The sequence below is a fragment of the Sceloporus occidentalis genome, unplaced genomic scaffold (genome assembly GCF_023333645.1).
Source record: "Sceloporus occidentalis isolate IW3139 unplaced genomic scaffold, rSceOcc1.0.p SCAF_6, whole genome shotgun sequence".
Lineage (NCBI taxonomy): Eukaryota > Metazoa > Chordata > Lepidosauria > Squamata > Phrynosomatidae > Sceloporus > Sceloporus occidentalis.
The window spans coordinates 113,542,839-113,569,079 of record NW_028316986.1 but is presented as its reverse complement, the minus strand read 5'-3'; the positions used below and the strand labels follow the sequence as shown (position 1 = coordinate 113,569,079).

Sequence of the window (26,241 nt, the reverse complement as noted above, 5' to 3'; positions counted from 1 at the left end):
AGCCACCACCATTTAAACAGAACCAGCACATTAACTTCCATGTGGAATTTGTTATGCAATATTCAGCCTTGGACAAGTACTGTAGCCTTGACAACAGAAAAATACAAGAAACATCCCCTTACACTGATTACTTGCACTTTACCTTACACAATCAAGTAAAAGTCACAGCTTTAATTTCTCCAACTATGTCCAGACAGATATAAACGTGAACACATACATCCTACATGCATTATGACCATCACCTGGCACAAATCGAAGGAATTATTTGTTGTGTGCTTTTGTCTCCAAATGACAGAAAATACTAGACATAGCTGAAGTTCAGATATTCAAATCAGTTACTTTCATTCACATGTCACTGATTCATCCCCCCCCTCCAAAGCACTGAAAATGTCGGGGGGGGGGGGAACCATGCACAACGTGGTTCTAATTTTTAACATGAACTTTCAAGACTAGTCTTCCTAGCTAAACAGAAAGATGCAGGGTGTATCCCTCACAGAGCTCATAGCAATTATAGTAATGAATAAGTGGTGGTATTTTGGGAATATGTGATTTCATATAATTATAAAGTGCTATCAAGCTATCACTAACTCAGTGTGGTTACCACTCCATTTCCTACAGCAAGCCATGATAAGCCATTATTATATCTGATCATTCTGGCTTACTGCCCTTGCTTTCAAGACCTTCATTAACCCTGATTAGAGATAAACTAGCCCTTTTTCATGTGGGGGAAAAGCTCTATGGAAGTGTGCCCATGCACAGACCTATTCAGCTAGGACTCATTTCTTCATCGGTATGGCTAATGAAACAAAATGTGTTTTGGCTCATATGCACCTTTCCCCTTATCCTTACTATCGATCAAAGACAACATGTGTACAGGGAAAACCAACATCTAGCTGAATATGGGATCTCCCTCTGCTTGTAGTATAGAATTACTTCATCTAGGTGATAGTGAGGGACAGATGGGAATGGTGACAAGAGTCTGACTACATCTTGTGACATATATCCATCTTTTATCTTAAAATCACATCCTTCTTCTTTATGCTAGGGCTAGCCAGTCTTCAGGCATGTGTATTAGGATTTATTTTTTAAAAACTAGACTATCAAGACCTAGCATTTGGGGTCAAGTACAAAAAAAAACCACTTGGAAAATTTTTGAATCCAGCAAAGTGTATTAGATACAATACTATACCCTGGCACAGTTTTAATAGTCCTTTCATACTATATATCTACTCAAACCCACTCATGGTATTTCCTAGGATTTCAGCAGTATAATTTGTGGGGAAAGAAAATATTGCTAAACAACTAGGAGTCAGGAATCCTTACTGGTGGTGCAGTAGTTAAATGCTTGTACTGCAGCCACTCACTCGTAAACTGCAAGGTTGTGAGTTCAATGCTAGGTAGGGACTCAGGCTTGACTCAGGCTTGCATCCTTCTGAGGTTGCTAAAATGAGTACCCAGCTTGTTGGGGGCAATTAGTTTACACATTGTAAACCACGTAGGGAGTGCTTAAGGGCACTGATAAGCGGTATAGAAATGTACTTGCTATTGCTGATTTTCTTCAGATCCCAAAAAGATCTATCAGTAAAATCCGAACATATTTGCTGTCTCACATTTGAACTGAATACGCAAGATCTAAAGTGGCAGGCAACATACACATGGGCAACTAATCCAGCTGGCATGAAAAGGAAAAATAAAAAAGTCATGACACAGGAGCCATTAAAAAGCAAAATGTGAACCTGGGGTGAGGGGCATATAGTTCACTAATTTGTTAAAATTCAGTGCCTGAGATTCTCAAAATATTTATGTCAGAATGATTTCTTTCAAGTGAATCATCTAGAATCATAGTTTCAGAACTGGCATATGCAGTCTCCAATTGGACAGAGTAAAGCAAAAGAGAAATGTGCTGGACTTTTGAATCAAACATGAATAATAATAAAACTTATTTTTTATCCCCCTTCCTTGGCTTACAATCCATATACAATATATATAAAATATACAATCCATATCCCCCAATCCCACCCCCCTTAAAATACAATTAAACAATTTACAATATAAAACATAATTTAAAATAATACACAACAAAATAGCAGTGAGTACAACAAAAGATCAGGTCCAACAGTTAGGTGTTCTTTTTAGTGGCCAGATATCTATTGGGGAAAGGTCTGCCGAAAGAGATCTCTCTTAACAGCTTTTTAAAAGCTGTTTAAGGTAGTTATATGACGAATATCATCCGGCAGGCCATTCCATAATCTGGGAGCGGTTGTCAAAAAGGGTCCTCTGGGAGGTTGCTGCCAATCTAGTTTTTACAGGTTACAACAAATTCTTCCCAGAGGACCTGGGTGCACGGGGTAGACAAGCGGTCATTACTGTGTACTATTTCAGCAATACCTTCAAAGCAAGTGTGTTGCATCCTAAAACACGCACAACATTATTTCCCCCTATATTTCCCTTTCTGTTTTGACTAGAGAAACATAAATGCAGATTCTCCTTTCCTAAATGGGTAGTGGGGGGGGGGGAGTAATATTAAATGTATGTGTACATGTATATGTGTGATCACCACAGATTTGGCAACACCAATTCGATTTCCGACATTAAAACCACCGAGAGGAGGCGGCATTGACTCCGGCAATGTGAAGTAGTTAGGAACTTGCTTCATTCTTCTGTTATTATATAAGCAAGATGACACTGTTCTCTAATCCAGCCAAAGCTGATAAGTACCATCAACCTGTCACTTCCTACATTTCAAATTCTAACAGTGCAGCATCAAAGAGTTTTTTACATTTCGATTTCTTTCGCTGGCAGCAGTCAGTAGCCTCTCGTTCTCCCACGGTGTTCTAATGCAGCATTTGCACACCGGGGTTACTCCCAGCCTGAATAGCAGGTCATCCCCTACTCACTGAGCTCATCTGCGGCCCATGTGCTAGGCAATTTAGATCCAATCAGCCCTTATTTAGCTCAAGAGTAATGAGCAGCATAGTGACACAGACTTAAGCCTGACCCTCAGGACACTGCTCATCAAGCAGTAAAACTGTGACAAAATCATTCATCTTCCACCCGCTGGCAAGAAATAATACTTGCACTCACTGTATTACTTTTCAAGATAGGAGGGAGGGGGGGAAGTCCTGAATTTTCATGATGTGAGACATTAATTTGCAGAAAGCTGAATTCCCTTAAACCCCCCTGTTGCTATGAGCTCACCAGGGGGAAATAGGCCTTAGGAGACTGAAATGGAATAAAGAAAATTGCTTCGGCTTTCTTTCATTTTAAATAAGCCTTAAATCTGACAAGTTATCCAAAAGACAAAGATACACACACACACACACACACACACAAATCTAATATATAATATACTGTTTGAAGTCAAATCTAAATTAAGAAATCTCAATGCCAATTAGATTCTCCCACCCATGTCACTGTCATATTTTTCCTTTGTTCAATAGCCTGGGATGGGGGGATCTTGCATATCTGTATAAGTAGCTTTTTTTTGGGGGGGGGGGGCACCACCTGCAAAGAAAGAAATATGGAGAAGAAAGTTCATTCAAGGGGAAAAAAAACCTGTAGTTTCAAAAGTGGAGTGCTTCAACCAGAAAATAAATGTACATTGATGTTCTTCAGGGATCACACATTTTTCTAAACAACTATGAGCCATGAGCAGCAGGTGCTCAGTATACTTTGAAATGGTTTTGTACATCTTTTTTCCTTCAAGCATATTTGGTGGATTTACTCTTTCACAACAGTAAATCATGTATTGCTGACAGGTAGGTTACAGAACAAGTGCCAGAGCAGCTTTGCCAGATAAAATGGTTACAGCAGAGAAGAAAAGAAGCACAAGAACTTTTCAAATGGTAGTAGCCTGCAAAGAGAAATATATTCTCAGAGTTATCATATTTGAGGCAGCACCTCCTTATCTTTCAGAAATGCAGCACTAAGAGGACAGGAGTTCTAGCAGGTCTTTTTGGCTACTTTTAAGAAAGCACTCAAAACGGATCTCTTCCGGCAGGCCTTTCCAACTTAGTTACCCTCCCCAGATATAGAGATATTTGTCCCCTCACCTGTCTATTCTTCCCCGCCTATGTTTCTGCCTATTTTTGGTTGTTTAATGTCTTTAATGTTTTTAATTGTTTTAATAATATTACTGTTTAATTCTGTTTTAGTACTAGGAATGGGGGGGTAGGTCTAGGGTTTGATTTTTTAACTCTATTGTAATCTGATGTATTTTATTGTTCTAACCCGCCCGGATTCTTCGTGATTGGGCGGGCTAGAAATAAATCTTTATTATTATTATTATTATTATTGTTATTACTACTTTGGAAATAACAACAGGGGTTGTTATGAGGCAAGAGAGCTACAGAATGGGATGTGGAAAAGTGTCAGGATTTCAGCCTCATTCGCATATACTTGTTTGTATATTTATTTATTTGATTTCCCATCTTTTCCCCAAAATGAACTCAACTATTTAACCGTGCACTCATGGGAGTCTCCCATCCTTCTTTCTTTCTCTTCTTTTAAGGCTGTAAAATGCCACCAGTACTAGGGTTGAATTAATTCTGAAATAAAATTTATATGATCTATTTAAATCCTTCTTTTAAAATTTATTGGCTCAAGAGAGAGATACAACAAATGGCTTTGCTCTTGTGTAAGTGAAAAGGCACTTCTATTTGTGAATGTTAGTTCCATGGACATCTCACAACATTCCCCCCCTCCCCATGTTAGCTGCATCCAGTCACGGGATCTTTCACACAAACTCTTTTCCTGCCCTCCCAGCCCCCTCCTCTTTTCCTTCTTGCCCTCTTCTAACTGGAAGTTTTCTAACAACATGGCTTTGGGATGGTGGTGAATGACTGGAGAAACACAGACATTCAATTCCTAGGTTGCAGAGATGTGTCTTTGGTAAACAGTGCAATAAAACTTGAGTGGGGAAAGAAACTGGTACATCTCAGCTAATCCTACTCTATCAGTCTGCCTGCCTACAACAGGCAAAGTAACAGCAACTGTTTCCAGAATCCCTTACTCTGTAGGCATGAATTGGAAAACAGAAAGGGGGAAACCAGGCAAGTCTTTCTCACCAGGTCCCCCTAACATGTTAAAAAACCATGGAGCTTATGGTTTGGCCACCAAAATGAGATCATCACAAAAGCAGAAGGCAGGGAAATAAATTAATAATCTCTGGAAAGAAGCTTTCAAGTGATCTATAGAAGTTTACAAAATGTTCATTTATGGAAGGCTTACATGACCTGGTTTATTCATTTTACATGGGCATATTATTAGATTTGAATAAAAACTTTGTTGAACTTTGTTGAGCTGCTCTTCTTTATAGAATAGGAACCGATTTCTGTTCTTTGCATGTTATTTCTACTGCTGGTACTAATTTTTATGTTAAAGAAGAAATGCCCAGGAACACATCTACTTCATTAAGAGATACAATGGGTCCTTGCCTTATGTGGGGGATCCATTCCGGACCCCACCCCCTCCCCACATAAGGCAAAAAGCACATATGCTCGAGCCCCATTGGATATGGTGGGGCTCGCGCTCACTGCACGACCGTGCACATGTGCCATTCTCCCATTTGCTGGATGGCTTCAGCAGAAGCTGAAAGCTGCCTATAATGAGCCCATGTATGGCACAGGCTCAGTGTATATACATGTATATCTTAAATACAGTGCGCCTGCGTTTTACGCAGCTTTCAGCATATGCTGGAAGCCACGCGGAAGGAAGGGAGGCACGCGCCAGAAGGAAACAATGGCGCACACTTCTGTGGCATGTGCCCTGCTGCCACACTGCCGCAGGCACAAGCCCCATTCATTTGAATGGGGCTTGAGCATTCGCGTTTTTTCCCTTACGTGCAGGGGGGATCCGAACAGATTCCCCACGTAAGGGAAGGGCGGACTGTACTTGTATATCTTAAGCTAGATGGGAAGCTTTCCAGGGAAGCGTTACTCAACATACTATTACTGAAAACATGGAAGAATAAGAGATGTCTTTGTTTTCCACATGACAGTAAACTGTCTTGATCAGTGATTCTCAAAATTTGCATCTTCTAGATCAGTGCTGCTTAAGATATCTGACACTGGGGGCTGGATTTCCCCATGTGCTGGAGACCAGTAGCATATGTGTACCCATTGGCTACAAATGTTTCTTTCATGGAAGTGTCTTCTGCTCAAGGACCACAGAGGTCTAGGGACCACCACTGCATTGCTCTATCAACTCCCAGAATTCATGACATTGATCATGCTGCCTGGTGCTCTTGGGAGGTGAAGTCCCTAACAACATCTGAAAAACTGAGAATCACTGATACTTGGATCTCCATGTTCGCTGGGGCTAGGGGCACAGAAAGTGGAAAAACTGCAAATGTTTTTACCTGAGAGAACACCTCCTAGGAATCTCTAGATCATCCAACACAACTCTATGGTTAACATTTGGCAGAGGTTGATCACAGAATGACGTGAGAAGCCCTACAAAAGTCTGGAGAAGTGTTTTCTCTAGTAATCACTAAGCCCTGCAATGCAACTTCATGGTCAATTTCCGGCAGAGTTGCCCTGGAGGACTTAAGAGATTCCTAGAGAGAAGATATCAATCAAATCGGCAAATAATCAAATCCACAAAAGTCAAAGCCGAAAATGTAGGGGGCCAATTGTATATTATTCGTATTCTTCCAATTCTTACGATGCTCATGATGCTGAACAAACTGTAATGTCTACAAAAAAATCAGAACTTGACTTCACCTTCTTTGCCTCAGTCTTCTCAAAAAAGGAAAAGGGTGCTCAACCTGAGGATAATGGAGCAGAGGACAGAATAGGGGAATTTCAGCACAGAATAAGTAAAGAGATAGTAGAGGAACACCTTGTTAATCTAAATGAATTTAAGTCTCCAGGACCAGATGAACTCCATCCAAGGGTATTAAAAGAACTGGCAAATGTAATATCGGAGCCATTGGCAATAATCTTTGAAAACTCCTGGAGAACAGGAGAAATCCCAGCAGACTGGAGGACGGCAAATGTTGTCCCCATCTTCAAAAAGGGAAAAAAAGACGATCACAACAATTATCGTCCAGTTAGTCTGACAACAATACCAGGAAAGATTCTAGAGCAGATAATTAAACAAAGAGTCTGTGAACATCTAGATGGCAATTCCATAATCACAAAAACTCAGCATGGGTTTCAGAGAAACAGGTCATGCCAGACAAATCTAATCTCTTTCTTTGATAAAATTACCAGCTTGGTAGATGAAGGGAATGCTGTGGATATAGTATACAGTGCTACCTCGGGTTACGAAATTAATTCGTTCCGCGGCGCCGTTCGTAACCCGATACATTTCGCAACCCGAAAAGGCTTTCCGTTAGCGCTGGAAAGCCGCTAGCCGCGCTTCGCATTTGAATTTCGCGCCGAAACGCGCCGAAATGAATTTCGTAACCCGAAAAATCTTTCGTTACCCGGAACAGTTTTTTTCCAATCTAACTTTTTCGTACCCCGGAAATTTCGTAACGCGATCAATTCGTATCCCGGGGTACCACTGTATCTTGATTTCAGTAAGGCCTTTGACAAGGTTTCCCATGACATTCTTGCATACAAGCTTGTAAAATGTGGGCTAGACAAGGCAACTGTTACATGGATTTGTAACTGGTTGACTGGCCGAACCCAAAGGGTGCTCAACAATGGTTCCTTTTCATCCTGGAGAGAAGTGACCAGTGGGGTCCCACAGGGCTCTGTCCTGGGCCCAGTGTTATTCAACATCTTTATCAATGACCTGGATGACAGAATTGGGAGCATACTTATCAAATTTGCAGATGACACCAAATTAGGAGGAATAGCTAATACCCCAGAGGACAGGACCAAGATTCAAAATGACCTGAATAGACTAGAAAGCTGGGCCACAGCTAACAAAATGAAATTCAACACGGAGAAATGTATGGTATTGCACTTAGGGCGGAAAAATAAAATGCACAAATATAGGATGGGAGACACCTGGCTGAATGAAACTACGTGTGAAAGGGATCTAGGAGTCCAACTAGACCACAAGTTGAACATGAGTCAACAGTGTGATGCGGCAGCTAAAAAGGCCAATGCAATTTTAGGCTGCATCAATAAAAGTATAGTGTCTAGATCAAGAGAAGTAATAGTGCCACTGTATTCTGCTTTGATCAGGCCCCACCTGGAATATTGTGTCCAGTTCTGGGCGCCACAATTCAGAAAGGACATTGAGAAACTGGAGCATGTCCAAAGGAGGGTGACAAAAATGGTGAAGGGTCTGGAAACCATGCCCTATGAGGAACGACTTAGGGAGCTGGGGATGTTTAGCCTGGAGAAAAGAAGGTTAAGAGGTGATATGATAGCGCTGTTTAAATATTTGAAGGGATGTCATATTGAGGAGGGAACAAGCTTGTTTTCTTCTGCTCCAGAGAACAGAACCCGGAACAATGGATGCAAGCTACAGGAAAAGAGATTCCACCTCAACATTAGGAGGAACTTCCTGACAGTAAGGGCTGTTCGACAGTGGAATGCACTCCCTCGGAGGGTGATAGAGTCTCCTTCCTTGGAGGTCTTTAAACAGAGGCTGGATGGCCATCTGTCAGGGATGCTTTGATTTGGATTTCCTGCATGGCAGGGGGTTCGACTGGATGGCCCTAGTGGTCTCTTCCAACTTTACGATTCTATGATTCTATGATTCAGTCTCATTACTGACATATCTAGCTGCTGCAGACTGCAAAATTTAACTGCACTGTTTTATTATCATGACACATCACAATAATTATTACTTCTTACACAGTTTGTGTGGGAAGGGTTACAGGCAAGAGGAAATAATGGAAAAGTCTCACTGTGTAAGTCCACTCATATAATGTTGGATTTTTGCTCTCAAGTTAATTTTAACAAATTCATCAAACTACTTTTATCATTTTTAGGATAAAGGAAATGTCATCTCCCCAAAACAGTATTGTTGAATATAGAGAAATATTATTGTATGATATATATGATAACAACACTCATAATTCATATTCTTACTACAGGTACGACCATGTAAAACACACTGCAATGGCTGCTGTATCTAGGGACCTAAACCAGAGCCAATGGTTGGCAAGGAAAATTGTAAAAATCATGTTAGAGATGGGGGAAAATGTAAACTTATTCTTAAAGGAAGGCTCAGACTGTGGCAAAGATCAAGAGAGTTCTAAGAATTGTTACATTCCCCCCTGACAATTGTATTCAAAAAGATTAATATATTGGAAAAATATATTTCTCAAGGACTAATACTCAAACCCTGAAGTAAAAGACACCTCTCTGTATTCTCTTTATCAGCTTATCTGTTCACTGATATAAAATGGGAAGAAGAAGAGAGTCTCCTGATGGGCTCAGAGGACTTCCCACAGGGCATTTTTGATGACAAAGTATAACACAAAAAAATCGCTCAAAACAAGTATATATTTCCATAGTAAAGATATATAGCAGGAATTCCACACTCAGTCTGAAGAACTACAGGGTGCACTACAACAATAATGAATAGACACTCTTATTTGTTGATTTAGCTACAGTCTAGCTATCAAAGAATCTTTATTAAGGAGACAACCACTTTTACTAGAATAGTACTCTGACTGAGACAAAAAAAGATTGTCAGATAAACCTTAAATACTGTTTTATGGTCTGCAATATGTTTAAACTACAGAAACAACTGGATTTGCACTTGTGAAGTTCTGACTACACTAAGCTTACTGAAGGAGAGGATCAGCACTTTGATTATGACATTGTCCTACTGCTCAGTTTCATCGTATCATGGAAGAAATACAAGTGGCTTAAGTGATGCCTGAAGAAGACTACAGATATGCTAGTGGCAGAAAATTCATTGGCAGACTTGTACAATGATGTTCATTGTGCTAAATAATTGGTCAACATTACTCTCCCACTTGAAGAGGTTTGATCTACATAGCTAAAATATCCTCAGCTAGCCCACAACTCCCCAACATCAACATAAGCATTATATGAGAAACAATTGGCTGACAAGATATTTTGGGCTACAATTTACACAATCCCTTAAATGGACCACAGTGACTGGAGCTTCTGGAAGCTGAATTGCAAAAGACCTGAGAGGCCCCATACCTATTGATACACAATGCTCAAACTTTTCATTGTGTATCTCCTCCAATTAATTTTTATCTTGCATATGTACCTACTGTCCATCATAGTGCAAGTTCAATACATTATATCCTTTAATAGTTGGATTGCGCATTTGTCAAGTCTTACTCCTTTTATAATCAATTTTCTTAATAGTGCCAGAGTTCCCTACAAAAATAGCTGAAAATATGCACATCCCCATCTTTTCCCCATTCATATTTTAAAGTCTAATGACAGGGAAGGGATCACAAAGCTGGAGGGACTCTTTGAAACCACCTGGTAAATTGCTTGAGAGGCTGGAAGAGAAGGGGAAAAATGAAATTATCATCTCCTCACCATTTGACTCATAGAAGCTGGCATGATCAAGGGGCCTTCTGTCAATAGAGGGGCATAGTCAGATACACATACATATCAAGTTATTTCAATGAAACAGCCTTCCTGGTTAAATGTGCTTAGGATCACAGTTTAAGTGACTGTGGTTATTCAGAAATACTAGGTTTGCTCACTGGTCAATCAATGTAGCATTCATTTTTATGGCAATTCCATAACAATTGCAATTTTTCAGAAACTAAAGCTAACAGGGGACAGTGTAGACAAATTCCACTAACACGTGCCAGACAGAAAGTGCATTTATTTAATTATTGCAACATTTATATCCTGCCTTTGCTCCAAGTTGGCACACATGATCCTTTCCTCATCTTTATTATCATAAAACTTGGTAAAACAGCTGAGAAATATTGACTGATTTAAGGTCAAGCAATGGGTGTATACACTTTTTTAACAGGAGCATTACTACATCAGCACTGTGAACACTATATGATACTACAGATTAAAGCAGAGGTGGTCAAAATACGCCCAATGGACACATGTGGCTGCCAGGGGCTTTTCATGGATGGCAGGAATGGGTCAAAGGATGCATTCCCTCCAAATTCTTTACTCCAAAATGCCTTCTAGAGGATGGGGGGCTATTTTCATCATGTTTAGGCCTTTTTTGAGAGGACTTTTTTTTTAAACAAGCAGTAAATAAATCTATTCACTTCCTGTTGTTAAAAATCCTAAAACCATCCAAAACATAGTGAAAATGCCCCACCTTGTCCCTTAGAGAGCATTTGGGGGGGGGGGGGAATGATTTTTTTAAAACAGTAAGTAATTGCAGCCCTCTAAAGTCTCCTAGGAAGGCTAAGGCAGCCCCTCACCCTGCCACAGTTACCCACTCCAGGCTTAAACCTCATATTCACTACTGGAAGATTTCACCAAAAAATTCCACTTCACACAGCTAACACTCCCATCAATCCTTCCATCTTTAAAACCGAGTGTATACTGTATATACTCATGTATAAGTCTAGAAATTTTAGTCAAAAAATTGATCCTAAAAACCTAGGTCGACTTATCCACGGGCCAATGTAAATTCTTATTTTAACTGTTATTAAAAAGGGAACCATCCCCTGGTGAAAGGCAAGAGAGCAATTTGCCCTGGAAGCACTGACCTCCCTCTATTCTCTCTTCCATCCAGCCTTTAGTGTGAGCCAAAACAGTTATGCTTGCTATAATTTTGTAGGTTCTTTGGCTTTGTTTTCCTTTGCTTCATCATTTAGATCCATTGTTGCATGTCCCAAAGTTTCACCCTCAACTTATCCAAGGGTCACATGAAATTCCACAATTTTGCCCCCCAAACCTGCCCTTGACTTATACATGAGATCAACTTATAGTTGAGTATATACAGTATTTTAAATTGTCCATGCTGTATCTCACAAACAAATAATATGAGGGTGATCATCAAAGAAAGTTAACAAGGAGTTAAATGTAGTTTTTTGTGGGTTTTCTGGGCTATGTGGCCATGTTCTAGAAGAGTTAAATGTTTTTAAAGTGCTGGGAAATTAGGAAAGATTTAAAACAATGTATGTGGTATTTGGTTAGAGAATCAGCAACTGACCTTGGGGAAGAGTCCTAATTATCAAAATGAAGTGGGCTAATGCACTGTAATAATGTACTGTATAGGCTGTTGTTCCCCTAACGTCTGCTAGCCAAGGCACACTTTGTTCTGAATTTAAAAAATTAAAAAAAAACCAACTTTCACCCACTAAATGTTTTTGGGTTTTTGAGTAAAAGAACATCTTTTTAGTGAAGCTGCCTCTTGGGTTTTGGCCTACATCACATTCAAGTGTGCATTTTCTTTGAAGGCCAGTAGCACTACTGCTATCTGCACCTTGAGAATAATCAAGTGATCCAAAGCCATTCAGTGGAGGTTGATTGAAATCATGACCAATGAATCATTCAGAGGCAGAAAATTGACAGCTTGTTCTACTGGTGAGATCCTGTCTAGGAGAAACCTTCATTTTATTTTATTTTTTAAAAAGTATTCATTGCAGCTCACTGGCAAAGATCTCTTATAACATGCAGGTTGGGAATTACTACACTAGATACTACTTTTGTTCTGTCCGGTACGGAAGAGCCAGGAGAGAAAACAAAGCATAAAAGCCAAAGCTGATAACCAAATCCATTTATTCTTGTCCTTTTTCTACACAAAAGGAAATGAAAGCTTTGAAATGCTAACATACGAAAAAAAATTGAGCGAAAGACCTTGTGAGCCGTGTTTTAGCCCAAAAGCACATTTTCATAGCTACATTATAAATTCTGGAAAAATAAAAGCGGTTATAACGGAATTGTGGAGAGTCCCTTAAACACAGCAGCCAGAATGGCTATAATTAAACCCCAGCTTTTGGCTTCACCTCACTCTGCAAAATGGGGGAGGGAAAATGCCATTTCTACAATCACCTCAACTAAAATGCGATTCCAGAAACTCTTCATGTGATGTGTTAAAGGCGACTGCTAGGACTATTTGACATTCTAAGCTTTAAATACCAAGGCATTTAGTTAACACAGCCAAGTCAGTATTTTCATAATGCTACTTAATCAGCAATAAAGGAATGCTCCTGTGAGCCATCATCTTAGGTTAGCAGAAAAGTGGCATATGAAGTTATTATTAACTAACTGCCTGCAGGAAGCTCCTTCTCCCTTTAATCAGTGGTCTCACTTCCTACCTACCTGCAAATTCTGACAATCCAAGAACTATTACACCCGGTACAGTTGGCAGAAATATTACATTTATGCAAGGGCTGATGTCTTATTCCCATCTGGATCTTTAAACAAGGAAGGCTTGCTAGAGTGAAACAGTTTTGCCTATTGCCAAATTGAAGTGGCAGCCAAGAATGTATGCTATTCCTTTGGCCAAACTGATTGCTCTATATCACTGTTTTTGGCAAATGTATGGGTATGTGTGCATGCATACATACAGACAAAGACACTTTTCTTTTCCTCAAAGAAAAGAAATTGTGCCATCATACTGTCACTGTACAGCATAATGTACATATCTACTATACAAAACTGGTGGTTAGGGAACAGCATTCATTTGCACAAACACTGTGACATTTGCCCAGAACTACTACTACTTCTTTTTCGTCCAGGTAACTATTGTATTTAGGCACTATGAACATAAATAATTGCACCAGCTTACTGACTTCGAAGCTACTAATTTATTCATTCTATTTTAAAAGCGATTCCTCAAAAAGAGCATCATACCAGACTGATCCTTAGCTATTCAACTCTTGCAAAATGAATTCCAAAACTCTTGGAACTTGGACTAGGAGGAAACCAGATATTTTCATTATTTTATTAACAATCTCCATTTAAAAAAAACACCTTCTTGAATTTGTAACTTCTTGACAGAGATTAATGAATTTTCCCCAATGCTTCATACTGTTTAAGATTACAGCTGTTGTAACATTCATAACAAAAATATAATTGGTAAAATTACTGTTTAGTGAGTAGGGTCCAGGGATGCATAGTGTGATGTGAACTGCATGTTCCCACAAGCAGAAAGGAATGAGCCCTTATTTTGCCCTATGCATCTCAAGATATGCTCTAAGAAACTGGGGAATCCTCTGGGGCTCTGGATCTGGCAGAAGTGTCTGTGGATTGCAGTAAGAAGAATTCAACAAAAGCCATTTCCCACATTTGTTGAAGGAATATATCACTGACTAAACAGAAGCCCCCAATGGTTCTGATACAATGGGTGGAGTGTTTTCTTTCCTGAAGTTTTGAGCCAAGCCAACTACATTGAGCATGGAAAATCAATATTTTAAAACTTTTGTTAATAACCAGAACCCCACCAACTGAAATGTTTATTTTATTTTTAAAAAACTTTTGAGCATGTCCTATGTGTTGATTTTACAAACCATCCAATACCAAATGATCTTTGAACAGTCCCAGAGAGAGAAAGAGGGAGAGAGGAAAAGAAGGAGAGATGGTGTCTCCTGTATTTGGATAGTTTCCACTTTTTAAAGACTAAGTTAAACCAATTTACAAGGACCCTCCTAATAAATCACCTGCACTTTGTCAAATGCTTTATCTTTGTTCAGACACAGGCTGGGAGAAAAAAATCAGTTGTCCTTGGATTTACAAGCTACTGACAGCAGAAGTCAAACTATCTAGACAGTAACAAAGCACTTAAGGTAAGCATGCAGGTCAGTTCTGCCCCCTCCCCACTGTTTATAATGCATATTTTCTACAGCCCCTCCTGACAAATCCTCAGGTTTCTACACTGACCAATCAATAACTGCCTCATTAGGCCTTGTGGCAGATGACAAGGGAAAGATGTCTTCCAACCTTCCTACTGTAACTTTTTGCATCAAAATGAAGAGCTGCCTCCAATATGAATTAGTGGGCAGAGGAATGTTTATTGCAGAAAGGACAGTTTGGAGGTTGTAAAATGTATCAATAAATCAAGGCAAAACTGATCAGTACTTAATCACTAATCTCCCATTTCCCCACACTACCTGTTATTACATTTTATGCAATATTTATCTAGGAATTCAGATAAGATTGTAAAGTTTCAATAATTACTATATTATATTAATTGTATTAGGTTAGATTTCTCTCTCTCTCTCTCTCGGTTTGTCAGTAGGCAATGTGACTCCTAACCTCTGGAAGACAGCAATGTTCTGAGCTGCTCCTGGCATTTTCAAACTACAGCCTGAGTGATGGAGACATTGTAAGTAAACTCAGATGCTTAACACTTTGGCCTGAGCAGGCTGAGAAGGACTTGAAGCACATTATCTATATGACAGTCTACTGTACTTCCTAAATAAGCTGATGGAGGAGAGATGTGGTTGCTTGAGCCTCAGAGGTTGGACAACACAGAAGAGCTGAAGGTTCCTTTTCTTTGGGAGATGCTTCAGTTTAGCCAAAAGGTACAATAACCAGGAAATAGAGTCCTCCCTCCCTCCTACCTTCTCTGCTTACAACTAGGGAAATGCATTTAAAGACTATGTTCATCTAAATTAGCATGCAAAGGGATCTTATAGCAACTGGAGACTAACTGAAAGACATTTGTAGCATAACCTTTCGTAGACTGGGTCCATTTCATCAGATGAGTTCCTGGTGTATCTGATGAAATACATCGAGTCTATAAAAGGTTATGCTACAAAGGTCTTTCTCTCTGTTAATCCCAAAGGTGCTACAAAATCCCTTTGCATAGCAAGGAAATAGCACTCAAATTTCTGTTTTGTTGTTGTTAATTGCCATAAAGTCAAATTCAAAGAATGAGAATTCTCCAAACCACCCTGTTACCAACAGGCCTGCACAGGTTGTACGAACAGGCTGTGGCTTCCTTGATTGAGCCTATCTACCTGTAATGCAGTCATTCTTTTCTTCTACTGTCTTCTACCTTAACAAGCATGATTGCTTTTTTCTCATTCTCATATTTACAAAGTATGACAGTCTCAGTTTAGTCAATCTTGACTTGTAGGGCGAGGGAGAGATTTGTTGTGGGGTTTATTTGTGATTTTGTCAATCCAGTATCTCCAGCACCATATTTTAACTGACTCGATTCCTCTTTAGCTTTCTTCACTATCCAGCTTTCACAATCATACTCAGAAATGGGAAATACAATGGCATGAACGATCCTGATTTTCAAAATCAAAGATATATCTTTATACATGAGGATCTTGTCTAGCTGCTTCATCTCTGCCCTTCCAACTCCTACTCTTCTTCTGGTTTCTTGACTACAATCTCCATTCTAATTTGAGTGGAAAACCTTTATGTCTTTACTGTCTACTTTAAAGTTATGTAAATCGTCTGTGGTCATTATTTTTGTTTTCTTAATGTTCAGCTATAGTCATGCCTTTGCACTTTGCAAGTTACTCTAGCTCCTACTAATGTCCCATATACGTCAAATATGGGCAGAGCCTAAAGGAAATGGACAACAGTTGGAAAAATAATAAGGGGTAAAAACCTGTACCACTCACTCCAGACTCCTTCATTCATTCAGGTACATTATTCATCTAATGGTTCAGAGATTAATGTGGGAGTCAAAATCCACTGAAAAGAATTATGTTAAAGTTATATAGGGCATTGATGGGCAACCACGCAAAAAGTGGGGACAAATTTTCAATCCCATAACCCTCTGCAGGCTGCAATGTTAGGAGACTGCCAGATCTGTCCAACACTCCTATCATGATGTACATCGGCATGTTCTAAAATGGAACTATTTTTACTGTCTGACTAAAGACACAGAAGAGTTAGCTAACAAGCCCTCTCCTGGTGAAATCGTTTAGCCATCTACGCTGAATGTTATTAATGTCAACACTAAGTGTGTAAAGATTGCTAACTAAACTCTTGGGAACACAACTGAATGCCCCTCATACAAGATTTTATCTCTCACAACATGTGGCCTGACATTATAGACAGAAAACTCAGATAGAAACTGTCACTTTTGGAAGGATGATTGACTTGAGGCTTCTATGATGTCTTTCTTAAACCAAGTATTAGGGTAAGGTTTCTCAGGAAACTCAGATACTATCTTTGATGAAGTCTCTTTGTTTTAGAGAGCTTGCTAGTGTCATGCTCATTTTTCCCACCTGAGATGCTTTAAAAAGGAATCCAAATTCTAAGTAAGTTGTTCTGGGGCGGGATCCACTTGAACCAAGAGCATGTCCAACCTGCCTCCTCCTTCTGGAGGCATCTTGCTGAAAATCACAGGCTTAGTTCTGTTCCTGTGGCTAAAATCACTGGTTTAGCTTTGGCCCATTCATGCTGAAATCACTGTCCTCTAAACTATGGTTTAGCCTTCTCCTTTTTGCTGAAATCACTCTTTCAGATCCCCAAATCTAGGATTCTGGCCAGAGAATCTTGTTACCTCGAGTACTTCTTCTGGCACAGAGGATCTTGATTAGTTCATCCTCTTTGTCCTCTCATTGTTCCAACTTGGAGAGCCCCCTGGCTTCTCATTCCAATAGGACCAAGGAGAAGTAACCTCTGACATTTCTGAGAACTATCTTTCAGGCAGTACTTTTTCTGCACACTGCAGTTCCCAACCATTTCTCTGGTATGTTCATATGTGGATTACATGGGCACGATTCATACTTTTCAACCTTGATTTTCTCTCTCTTCTCTTAGCAACAGCTTCAAATTGCTTAATTCTAAGCCCTCACATCCTTAAAAAGTGGCGGGTGTCTGGGAGCACTGAAAAGCATGATATATACATTTTACATGTGAACACTTCAACTGGCACTAGCTTAAAAAACCTTTCCCTTGGTCAGTCATTTTAAATAGTATTAAATAGTTTATACTGTCTTTTCAATTATATTCTTTGCCTTCTCTGTTTCATCACTGACAATGGTGAGGGTTTAGCACAGTTGTTCATACTTGCATAATATTTTGGTACCAACAAGGTGAAGAATATGTTTAAGAAATCTGAATAAAGACAGGTCTGTTAAGTGTCAGTTAAACACGTTAGAAGCTGGAACCTCAGAAAACATTCACACATAAATCCTTACCTCAGCCTGAACAGAACATCTTGCAAGAAACTTAACACTGTTGAAAGTTCAGATCCTCGGCAACCTGGCAGCAGCATACTAAAACCCTCACTCAGCAGCTTTTCCTCAGACAGGTTCAAGGCACAGCTGATCTCAAAAACTTCTTGGACACCATCGAGGTAGGTAGAAAGCAGCATCCAGAGATTCTGCTTTTGCAAGAGGTCATTCCTTTCTACCAAGAATTCTTTTGCCTTTTCATGGAAGGCATTTGAGACTTCCTCAGCTAGAACACTGATATCCACGTTCTTCTCCACATAGGTTAAGATAAAGGCAAAGTATCCTCTCCAGATTAGAGCTCTCAGTGGAATGCTGGTGGAACTTGGACTGAGGCAACGCACAAGTTCCATCATGCGGCTAGCAACATCTTCCATCTCTGCTATAGCTGCCAGCACAAGGAAAAGACAGAAGAAGTTTTGTAGCCCCACCTCTGACAGTTCTCTCATTCTCTTCTGGTGGAATTTGGAATAAATTCTGCATCACACCAAAACAAAAATAGAAACACTTTCTCTTAAAACTTGTTCTGTGTTCAGTGTTCTTTGGCACAAACTAAACCTGAAAGAGTAAATAGCAGCTATAGTTTTTATGGTTTTTTGTGCTAGTAGACATGTTCTAGAAAAACCCCAAAACCCCACAAAAACTATGGATGCCAGCCATGAAAGCCTTCGACTTCACATAAATAGCAGCTGCTTCCCACACAAACATTTTAAAGGCCTAAATTTAGTCTGGATCAAGACCCTAGAAAGAAAAGAGAAATAGTAACTAGCTGTATCTTGAAAGTAACATGTCACATAGGCCTTTCTTCACCTAAATTTGTAAAAACTGTTGCAACAGCAATGAACCTTTCTGAATTCCTTTTGAGGAAACTAGGCTTTGACTCTGTTCCCTATTATCAGCTTGAATGGCATCAGCACATCTTAGATTTTTAAAAAAGAAGTCCACACAATACTATACAGTAGAGGTTCATCTGTCTTGTAGAAACCTAACAACTGAGTAGTGCTTCTTACACAGAAGAAATAGTCACAGAAGTAGTAACTAAACAAATATTTTCAGCCACCTGTTCTACCCATGTACTGCCTAGTAACGTCAAGATGTACTATGTCTGTAAAGCAAATTATTCCCATTCTAGATCCCTGTAATGAACAGAACTGCTGGCTCACACTATGGAGTTTATCCTATGGGGCATGTACCCCTTCCCAAATGTTCCCCAAGTGTTGCCCAAGTGTTGCAGAAACGTTTCAGAAGGGCCGGAGGTAGGATCATCTGTCACGCTTCTGAAACGCCATAGAGGCTTCCCGCTTTCCTTCCGTTGTGGAAGCATTCGTGGGGAAGCCTCAGAAAAGCCATTTTTATTAACAGGATCTTTCATTAATAAAAATGGCTTTTCTGAGGCTTCCCCATGAATACTTCCGCGACGGAAGGAAAGCGGGAAGCCTCTATGGTGTTTCAGAAGCACGACAGATGATCCTACCTCCGGCGCTTCTGAAACGTTTCTGCAACACTTGGGCAACACTTTGGGAACATTTGGGAAGTGGTACATGGGATAAACTCCTATGAGAGTGGCCCAAATGCTTTCATTGTAAATTAAGGGCTGTAGTTGGCCTAAATATCCTAAAGGCACCAGATCCTGTGTGATTTTGGAAGCTAAGTAGAAGCAGCTCTTGTTATAAGAAGGATGGAGTGAAAAGCTGTTCATGCAACTCTGGATTCAAGTCATCACCTCTGCTACTCCAGCCTACCTCTACCCCCACCATTCCTCAGTTTTGGAGGAAGGTGGAAGAACAGCAGAGAGGCGGAAACACAAGGGAGGTTGGATTTTGCCATTAATTGTAGTGCACAAATCCAATTCACATCAGGGATGGATTACACATCAAAGGTATGGTGAATCCATTCCCGGTCTTAAAAAGGGGTGGGGAACTGTGGAAGACAGAGGTGGCACATTAGCTTCCTTGGAGACCTTGGGGGGGGGGGGCGCTGCACTCCCTCACTGAACCTCCACTGGGAAGAAAAACCATTTTTTTTGTCCCAAATATCTCCCCCGGGTATCTTCACATGAACAGGAAAGAACTTTTGTCAAAACAGGAAATGACCAGAAATAATTTCTGATATACTCTGGTGTTTTCTTTAAAAAAACTCTTTCCTAGGTCTACAATGGCCCATGAGGCCCCCAAAACATGGCAAAAATTCCCCCAAACCTCCTAGAGGGTAGTTCTGGATTAATTTTTTTTTTAAATGTTTGCATTTTTTGACCCCTGAAGGCCACAAAAACAGGCCTGGAGGCAACATGTGAACCATGGGCTGCACTTTACCCACCCTTGCCTTAGACCAGTGTTTCCTAAACTTTGGTGCTCCAGGTGTTTTGGACTTCAATTCCCAGAAACCCTAGCCAGTTTGGTCAACAATCAGGAATTCTGGGACCTGAAGTCCAAAGCATCTGGAGACCAAGGTTTAGGAATCACTGTGTTAGAACATACCTTAAAGGAGCTGTCCTTGGATAGCTCATTTTATGTTTAGAGTAAAACTTGGAGTGAAATCATCTCAATACCAGTCCTTCCCATCTAAGAATATTTCACAACTCATGAATATAGACATTAGAGAGAAAACTGTCAAGGTCCTTTTACCTTCCTTTGATCTGTTTCCATGGATGAATACCACTGGTTTTCACTGCCTTCTTCATTATTTGTGCCACAATACAAAGAAATATTTGGTAACTATTGCTTGATGTATACACATCTTGAGTATGTATGTCACCACAAAAACGCTTTATCAACTCGTACATAGACAAAGGTGTTTTAGTAATATTTGCGAGCCCTTTGAGACCAAACCAAGGAATAGTGAAGGAACTGTTCTGAAAGAAAAAAAACATAAAATGGGATCACAAATGGAACTGAAGAGTTTCATATGTACTTCAACATTCGTTATGTACCGTTTTTTGTTCGCAAATAAGAGTTTTGTAATCTATTGGTGTAATCACACATGACTGACAAATATATGAATTTATTAATGGGGAAGGGGGATGGGAGGAGAAAAATAGCATACCCTCCAACTAAGGCATTTCCTTAACAGTTGATACCCTATACATATACCCTAAACAATTGGTGGCCTATACATATAAGATCTTCCTAACTACAAAAGGAAGTTAATGTGTATGTGCATGCTACATGAGAAGCCATGAGCCTACTTTAGGAAAGAGGGAATGGACCCCAGTTCAGCAGCAGAGCACACATTCCAAATGCAGAAGGTCCCAGATTCACTTCTTGACACTTTTGCTTAAAAAAACTAACAAGTAGTGGGCAACATTAATTATTTATGTCAGCTTCAGGAGAACCACTGAAGGTCACTCCAGACTAGCTGAGCAAAGCACCTTACCTCACAAAAGGAAGGCCTTTAAAGAGTGAGTTGCCTTACAGTTCCAGTCTTCAAGTCTAATCGTGGTGGCTGCTCTTTGCTACTCATCCAAAAAGGAAGACACAAAGAGCAACTTGAATTATTGCACAAGGGGTGCAGGTCCATTTCCAAACCTCATTTCTTTAAGAGAATGTTCCCTATCCTCCTTCTCCTCTGCTGCTAACACCAGTCTCCTACACCCCCTTTAAGAAATCTGAAAATATTTCAGTCCAAGTCCAAAATGTCCTTTGTCTCTTTAGTCACAAGATAAAGACAGTGAAGATAAGGGACTGCTCAAAAGTTTTATCTCATCTGAAATAACACTTACAAACATCTGCTTGACCACCACTATGGGTCAGAAGGCCATCATTTCTGTCCCTCCCCAAGCCTCATTTTTTTTTATCCACCAGTTGCCCTGTGGCTAAAAGACAAGGAGAAAGAACACTCTAGTTTGAGTCACCCATCATGATTGCCTGCTGGGAGATTGTAGTGCACTTGTGTTCGCTCTCTTTTCCTCTGCAAGAAATTCCATATCACTCGATGAAGATTTCATCCCCTTTCTTTCTTTTAGAATATGAATATCTGAAAGCTGCTAAGAGCTTTTGTGGTGGAGTGTGAAATAAGCTGAATCAATGAATAAATCTGAGGAGCTCTTAAGGAAAAAATAAATAAAGATAATAGACAGCACCCCCCCCCCCCGCACTAAACAGTGGATTATTACAAATACATTCTTAAATTTATAAACTGGATTATTTTTAAAATCCTCAAGGAGTTCCTCAAGAGGCTCCCTTCCAGTTTTAACTTCTCCTAGGCATGTTTACTAACCAGATTCTTGCTGTAATACTCCCAGAGTATGGTGACAGCAGATAGGTTCACATCCCAGATGCAGCTTAATGTCAAACAGCACTGAAGATGCATTCGTAACTGTTCTTCTAATATCCCCATCTAAAATAATAATAATAATAATAATAATAATTATTATTATTTGTATACCACCCTATGGGAAACCAATCCGGGTGGTTGACAACAGTAAAATATAAAATACAACAATTAAAAACACTTTATCTCTCCCCCCCTTAAGACAGTATTAAACAGTATAACATATTAAAAACACAATATCAAAGCATAAAAACAACAATTAAAAACTAAAACCCCTGATAAAAAACAAAGACATTCAAGTGCAGTTACATTTTGTTTTACTTAGCCATTTTTTATTTAATAAAAACAAACTTGACCACAAATCAAATACAAGGCTTTTCAGATTCCGAGAATAATTTTCTTCTATAAATGTTATTTCTAGTTTAGATGCAAGCCAATCCATTAATATGAGCAGTGATCTAGAAAATAAAATCTGACAACTACTGGTATTGCCAGCTAGTAAACTCTATCAACATTTTAAAGTCTTTGTATTCTATGAGACACTGAAAGAGAACTGGAGTATAATTCCCAGATAAGGTGACCACCTCTGGGCTTATCCTAAATAGAGGTTTATATGCTCCAGCATGCCAAGAGCACTTTCTAATAATTAACTACTCTTGGAAGCAACTGAAAATGAACACTGTAAGCACACTGGCCATTGAGAATATCAGGATGGACATAGCTCCCCTCAATTGAAAAAAAAAAAAAAGCTATTGTCTTAGCACCAGCACACTGTGACATATGACACTGAAGGACAAAATTTAAAGCCAGGTATAACATTAAAGTTTAAAAAATAATAATCTGTAATAATATAGCAAAATATCAAAATCACAATATGTCTAGATTTTGCTTCAATAGTCTTGTATTCCGCTGGAATTTTCTCCAGCTCCCATTGCAATCTCTAACATCACCTCCCAAGCTGTTGCAGAGGTTTAAGGGACTTTTCAAAGAGCATGGAAGGTGGCAATGGGAATTCAGGAGGAGAGAAAAATCTAACAAAATTCGCTACTCCATCTCTTTCTTCACCGGGAAGCCTCCACTAAATCACAGTTCTGTTAACAAATGGAAAGAGTCCTTCTGTTTACAAAAGGACAAATTTGGATCTAATACACTGTGTGTGTGTATGTCGGGGGGAAACTAGGGACAACAAGAATGATGGGGTGGAGCAACAATTTTCTAATATTCTTGATTGCCTTTTTAAAATGGTTTTAAATATTCTATTTGTATTGATATATTTTTTGGAAATTCATTCTTAGTTTGCTTAAAACAAATTTTAATTTATGAAACATCAACCAATATAATAACAGGAGTGCTCCTATTGCTTGACTGGTAACACAGCTACTTCTGCATTACCAACAAATTAAAGAAATTATTTTATAATGGCTGCTGTTACATAAATTACAATTTGCACCATGCAACCTAAGAACAAATTTACAAAAAACATATTAATATGTTCGCAATATTTAAAAGCACTTTAAAAAAGGAGGTCAGTTCTGACCTCTGGGCCACAAAGTACTGCATTAACAGCTCTGCAGAAAGAAAAATGATAAGGTATGAAATGAATGCTCAGAAGCTACAACCTTATCAGTAAGAGTTTGATTCAAGCCTGTAAGACAAATTGCTCAGCAAGGCAAGTCACCTTCCTGCTGTGATGAGGATATAGCTGAATTTTCAATGCAATAGACTATCTCCCCTATCACGTCTCTCAACCTGATACCCTCAGATTCAGCACAGAGTTTACATTTTCTAAGCATCCTGTTCCTATTTGGACTATATCTTGTCAAAGGAACCAAGTAACACATCCAGGATAATTATCTCCCATGACACCTTATCTGACAATTTATCTCCAAAACACAACCACTTACGAGTATGACCACTAACATGAATAGAACTACATAGCATCTTGGTGCAGACAAATCATGAGCTGTTTGTACAGCTAAATTAAAAAAAAAAAAAACCAAAATAAGAAAGCAATCTGGTTAATAAAAGATTTTCACATTCTGTCCACCAGCCCACAAATTAGCCCAAACTGCTTGTTACACTTCACATACTTACTTGACTATTTGTGGACCGCTTCAATAACTCTTCCACGTAAGGCCAGTTGGATTCTATTGGTTTCTGGGAAGAAAATAATTGTGAATAGCTGATTATGTAATAAATAATAACAGCACAATCCTATAATGTCTACTTAGAAGCCAAGTCCCATTCAGATCCATGAAAGTTATTCTTAAGGTTACAAATGAAGTTTATATAAGTCAAAATGTTTGGGATATTGTTCTTATTCAACTATGTCTGGTGTGGAAAAGGTAGACAGAGGGAAATGTTTGGAAATGTGTGGAAGAAGTAGAGAAATGAGAACCTAGAGTCAGAAAATTAAGCTGAATGTTAGAAGAATGAGTATAGATAGAAGACAGTACATTCAGCCCTCCGTTTTCACGGGGGATGCGTCCCACCTGCAAAAACAGGGTCTTGAATGGCTGTGCGTTCCTGGGAGTGGCTGCGGGGCACATGCCTCAGGCGCCCCCTCCATTTGCTCCTCACGAGTAAGCAAGGGTCGCAGATATGAAGTCCATGCAAACGGAGGGGCAACTGTACTTCTTTGAATGATGACTATTTAAATTACAAAACTAGCTACCACAAAATATGGTGATGACTGCCAATATGGAGAGAAAATTAGGCATATTCGTGGAAGATGAAGCTATTGAAAGCTATTAATCATGACAGTTATATGTTACTATCTCACATGTCAGATGGAGCAAACCCATGATTTCCAGTTGTGGGAATCTAAATGGGAAACTAGTATCTATTTCTGCTTGAGGTCTTTTCATAAACATTTAGTTGGCCACTGTGAGAAGAGAGTGCTAGGCTAGACAGGCTTTAATCAGCCCACTATGGCTCTTTTTGTAAGGCAAGCCAATTGAAAATATGAAAGATTACCATCTCTTTCATTAGTTCCTACCATTAGTGTTTAAAATAGACTATTAGGTTTAATGGACAAAACATTTCATGCCCTCAGAAAGTCACAGTTTATTGCAGCCTATACACAGCTAAACTATCTGTAATTTAGAAAGAAAAATGTTCTAAAAGCCTTAAGTACATTTCTTCATTTTCATGTTCTAGAATCCAGAATAGAAGCCTACCGCACTGTCTCTAAAGTAACTGCAATAAAGAACAGTCTATTTCAACAGATTCACTGTGTATCACAGCCCACAATTTAAGTTATAATTCCTCCTTGCCAAATCACATTAAATTTACAAATCTTACAAATTCAGTGTAATCATTGAGTTTGCAAGCTAATCTCAGCCATAAATTTTTTAATGATATGTAAGAAAGTAGGTAATAATGGAATTAAAAAAAAAACATCTTTGCAGTTAATACCCATGGTGTTGTTCTGCTGTTGTTCCCTCAGCAAAACAGGAAGGAGACAAGTACACCTTTAAGATCTCCAGAGTTTTCAGAAATCCTTTAGAATAGTTTTCCAAGCAGTGCAAAGTGCATTTTTTGTCTGAGGGAGGGGGAATGAAGTCCCATGGTGGTAGCCAGAGTTCGTGAACACTATGGTTGCATCCGAACTGCTCAAATAATGTAGTTTGCCACTTTAACTGCCATGACCCAATGCTATTCTGGAAGCTGTAGTTCTGTGAGAGATTGAGCCTTCTCTGTCAGAGAGCTCTGGTGCCACATAAAACAAAACAAAACCCTGCAGTTCCCAGGATTCCACAGCATTGAGCCATAGCAGTTAAGGTGGCATCAAACTAAACAATTTCTGCAGTGCAGATGCAGCCAATGTTGGGTTTAAGCTAGAATATACATCCATGGCCAATAAAGGGTGGGGGGAAATCAAGCATAATAAGGGAATTTTTACTCAAATCAAGCATAATAAAGAAATTTACAAGTTCACTGTTACGTAACTGTGAAACAATAACCCAAACACATAGTGAGAATGATTGTCAACGGTCTACCAT

At 39.3% G+C, this 26,241-nt stretch overlaps 1 protein-coding gene across 2 annotated transcripts in view; it reads right to left on the bottom strand.

The window, feature by feature from the left end:
- Positions 1–26,241, bottom strand: part of LOC149311278 (protein MMS22-like) — a 103,187-nt gene that overhangs the window by 53,136 nt on the left and 23,810 nt on the right. For both annotated transcript variants that reach the window (XM_089530699.1, XM_089530700.1), the window contains exons 12-15: positions 24,332–24,394; positions 22,184–22,303; positions 20,593–20,819; positions 17,936–18,445 (exon numbers count right to left, since the gene is read on the bottom strand). In XM_089530699.1, coding sequence (XP_089386825.1) covers positions 17,936–18,445; positions 20,593–20,819; positions 22,184–22,303; positions 24,332–24,394 — 920 coding nt within the window. The remainder of the gene's footprint in view (positions 1–17,935; positions 18,446–20,592; positions 20,820–22,183; positions 22,304–24,331; positions 24,395–26,241) is intronic.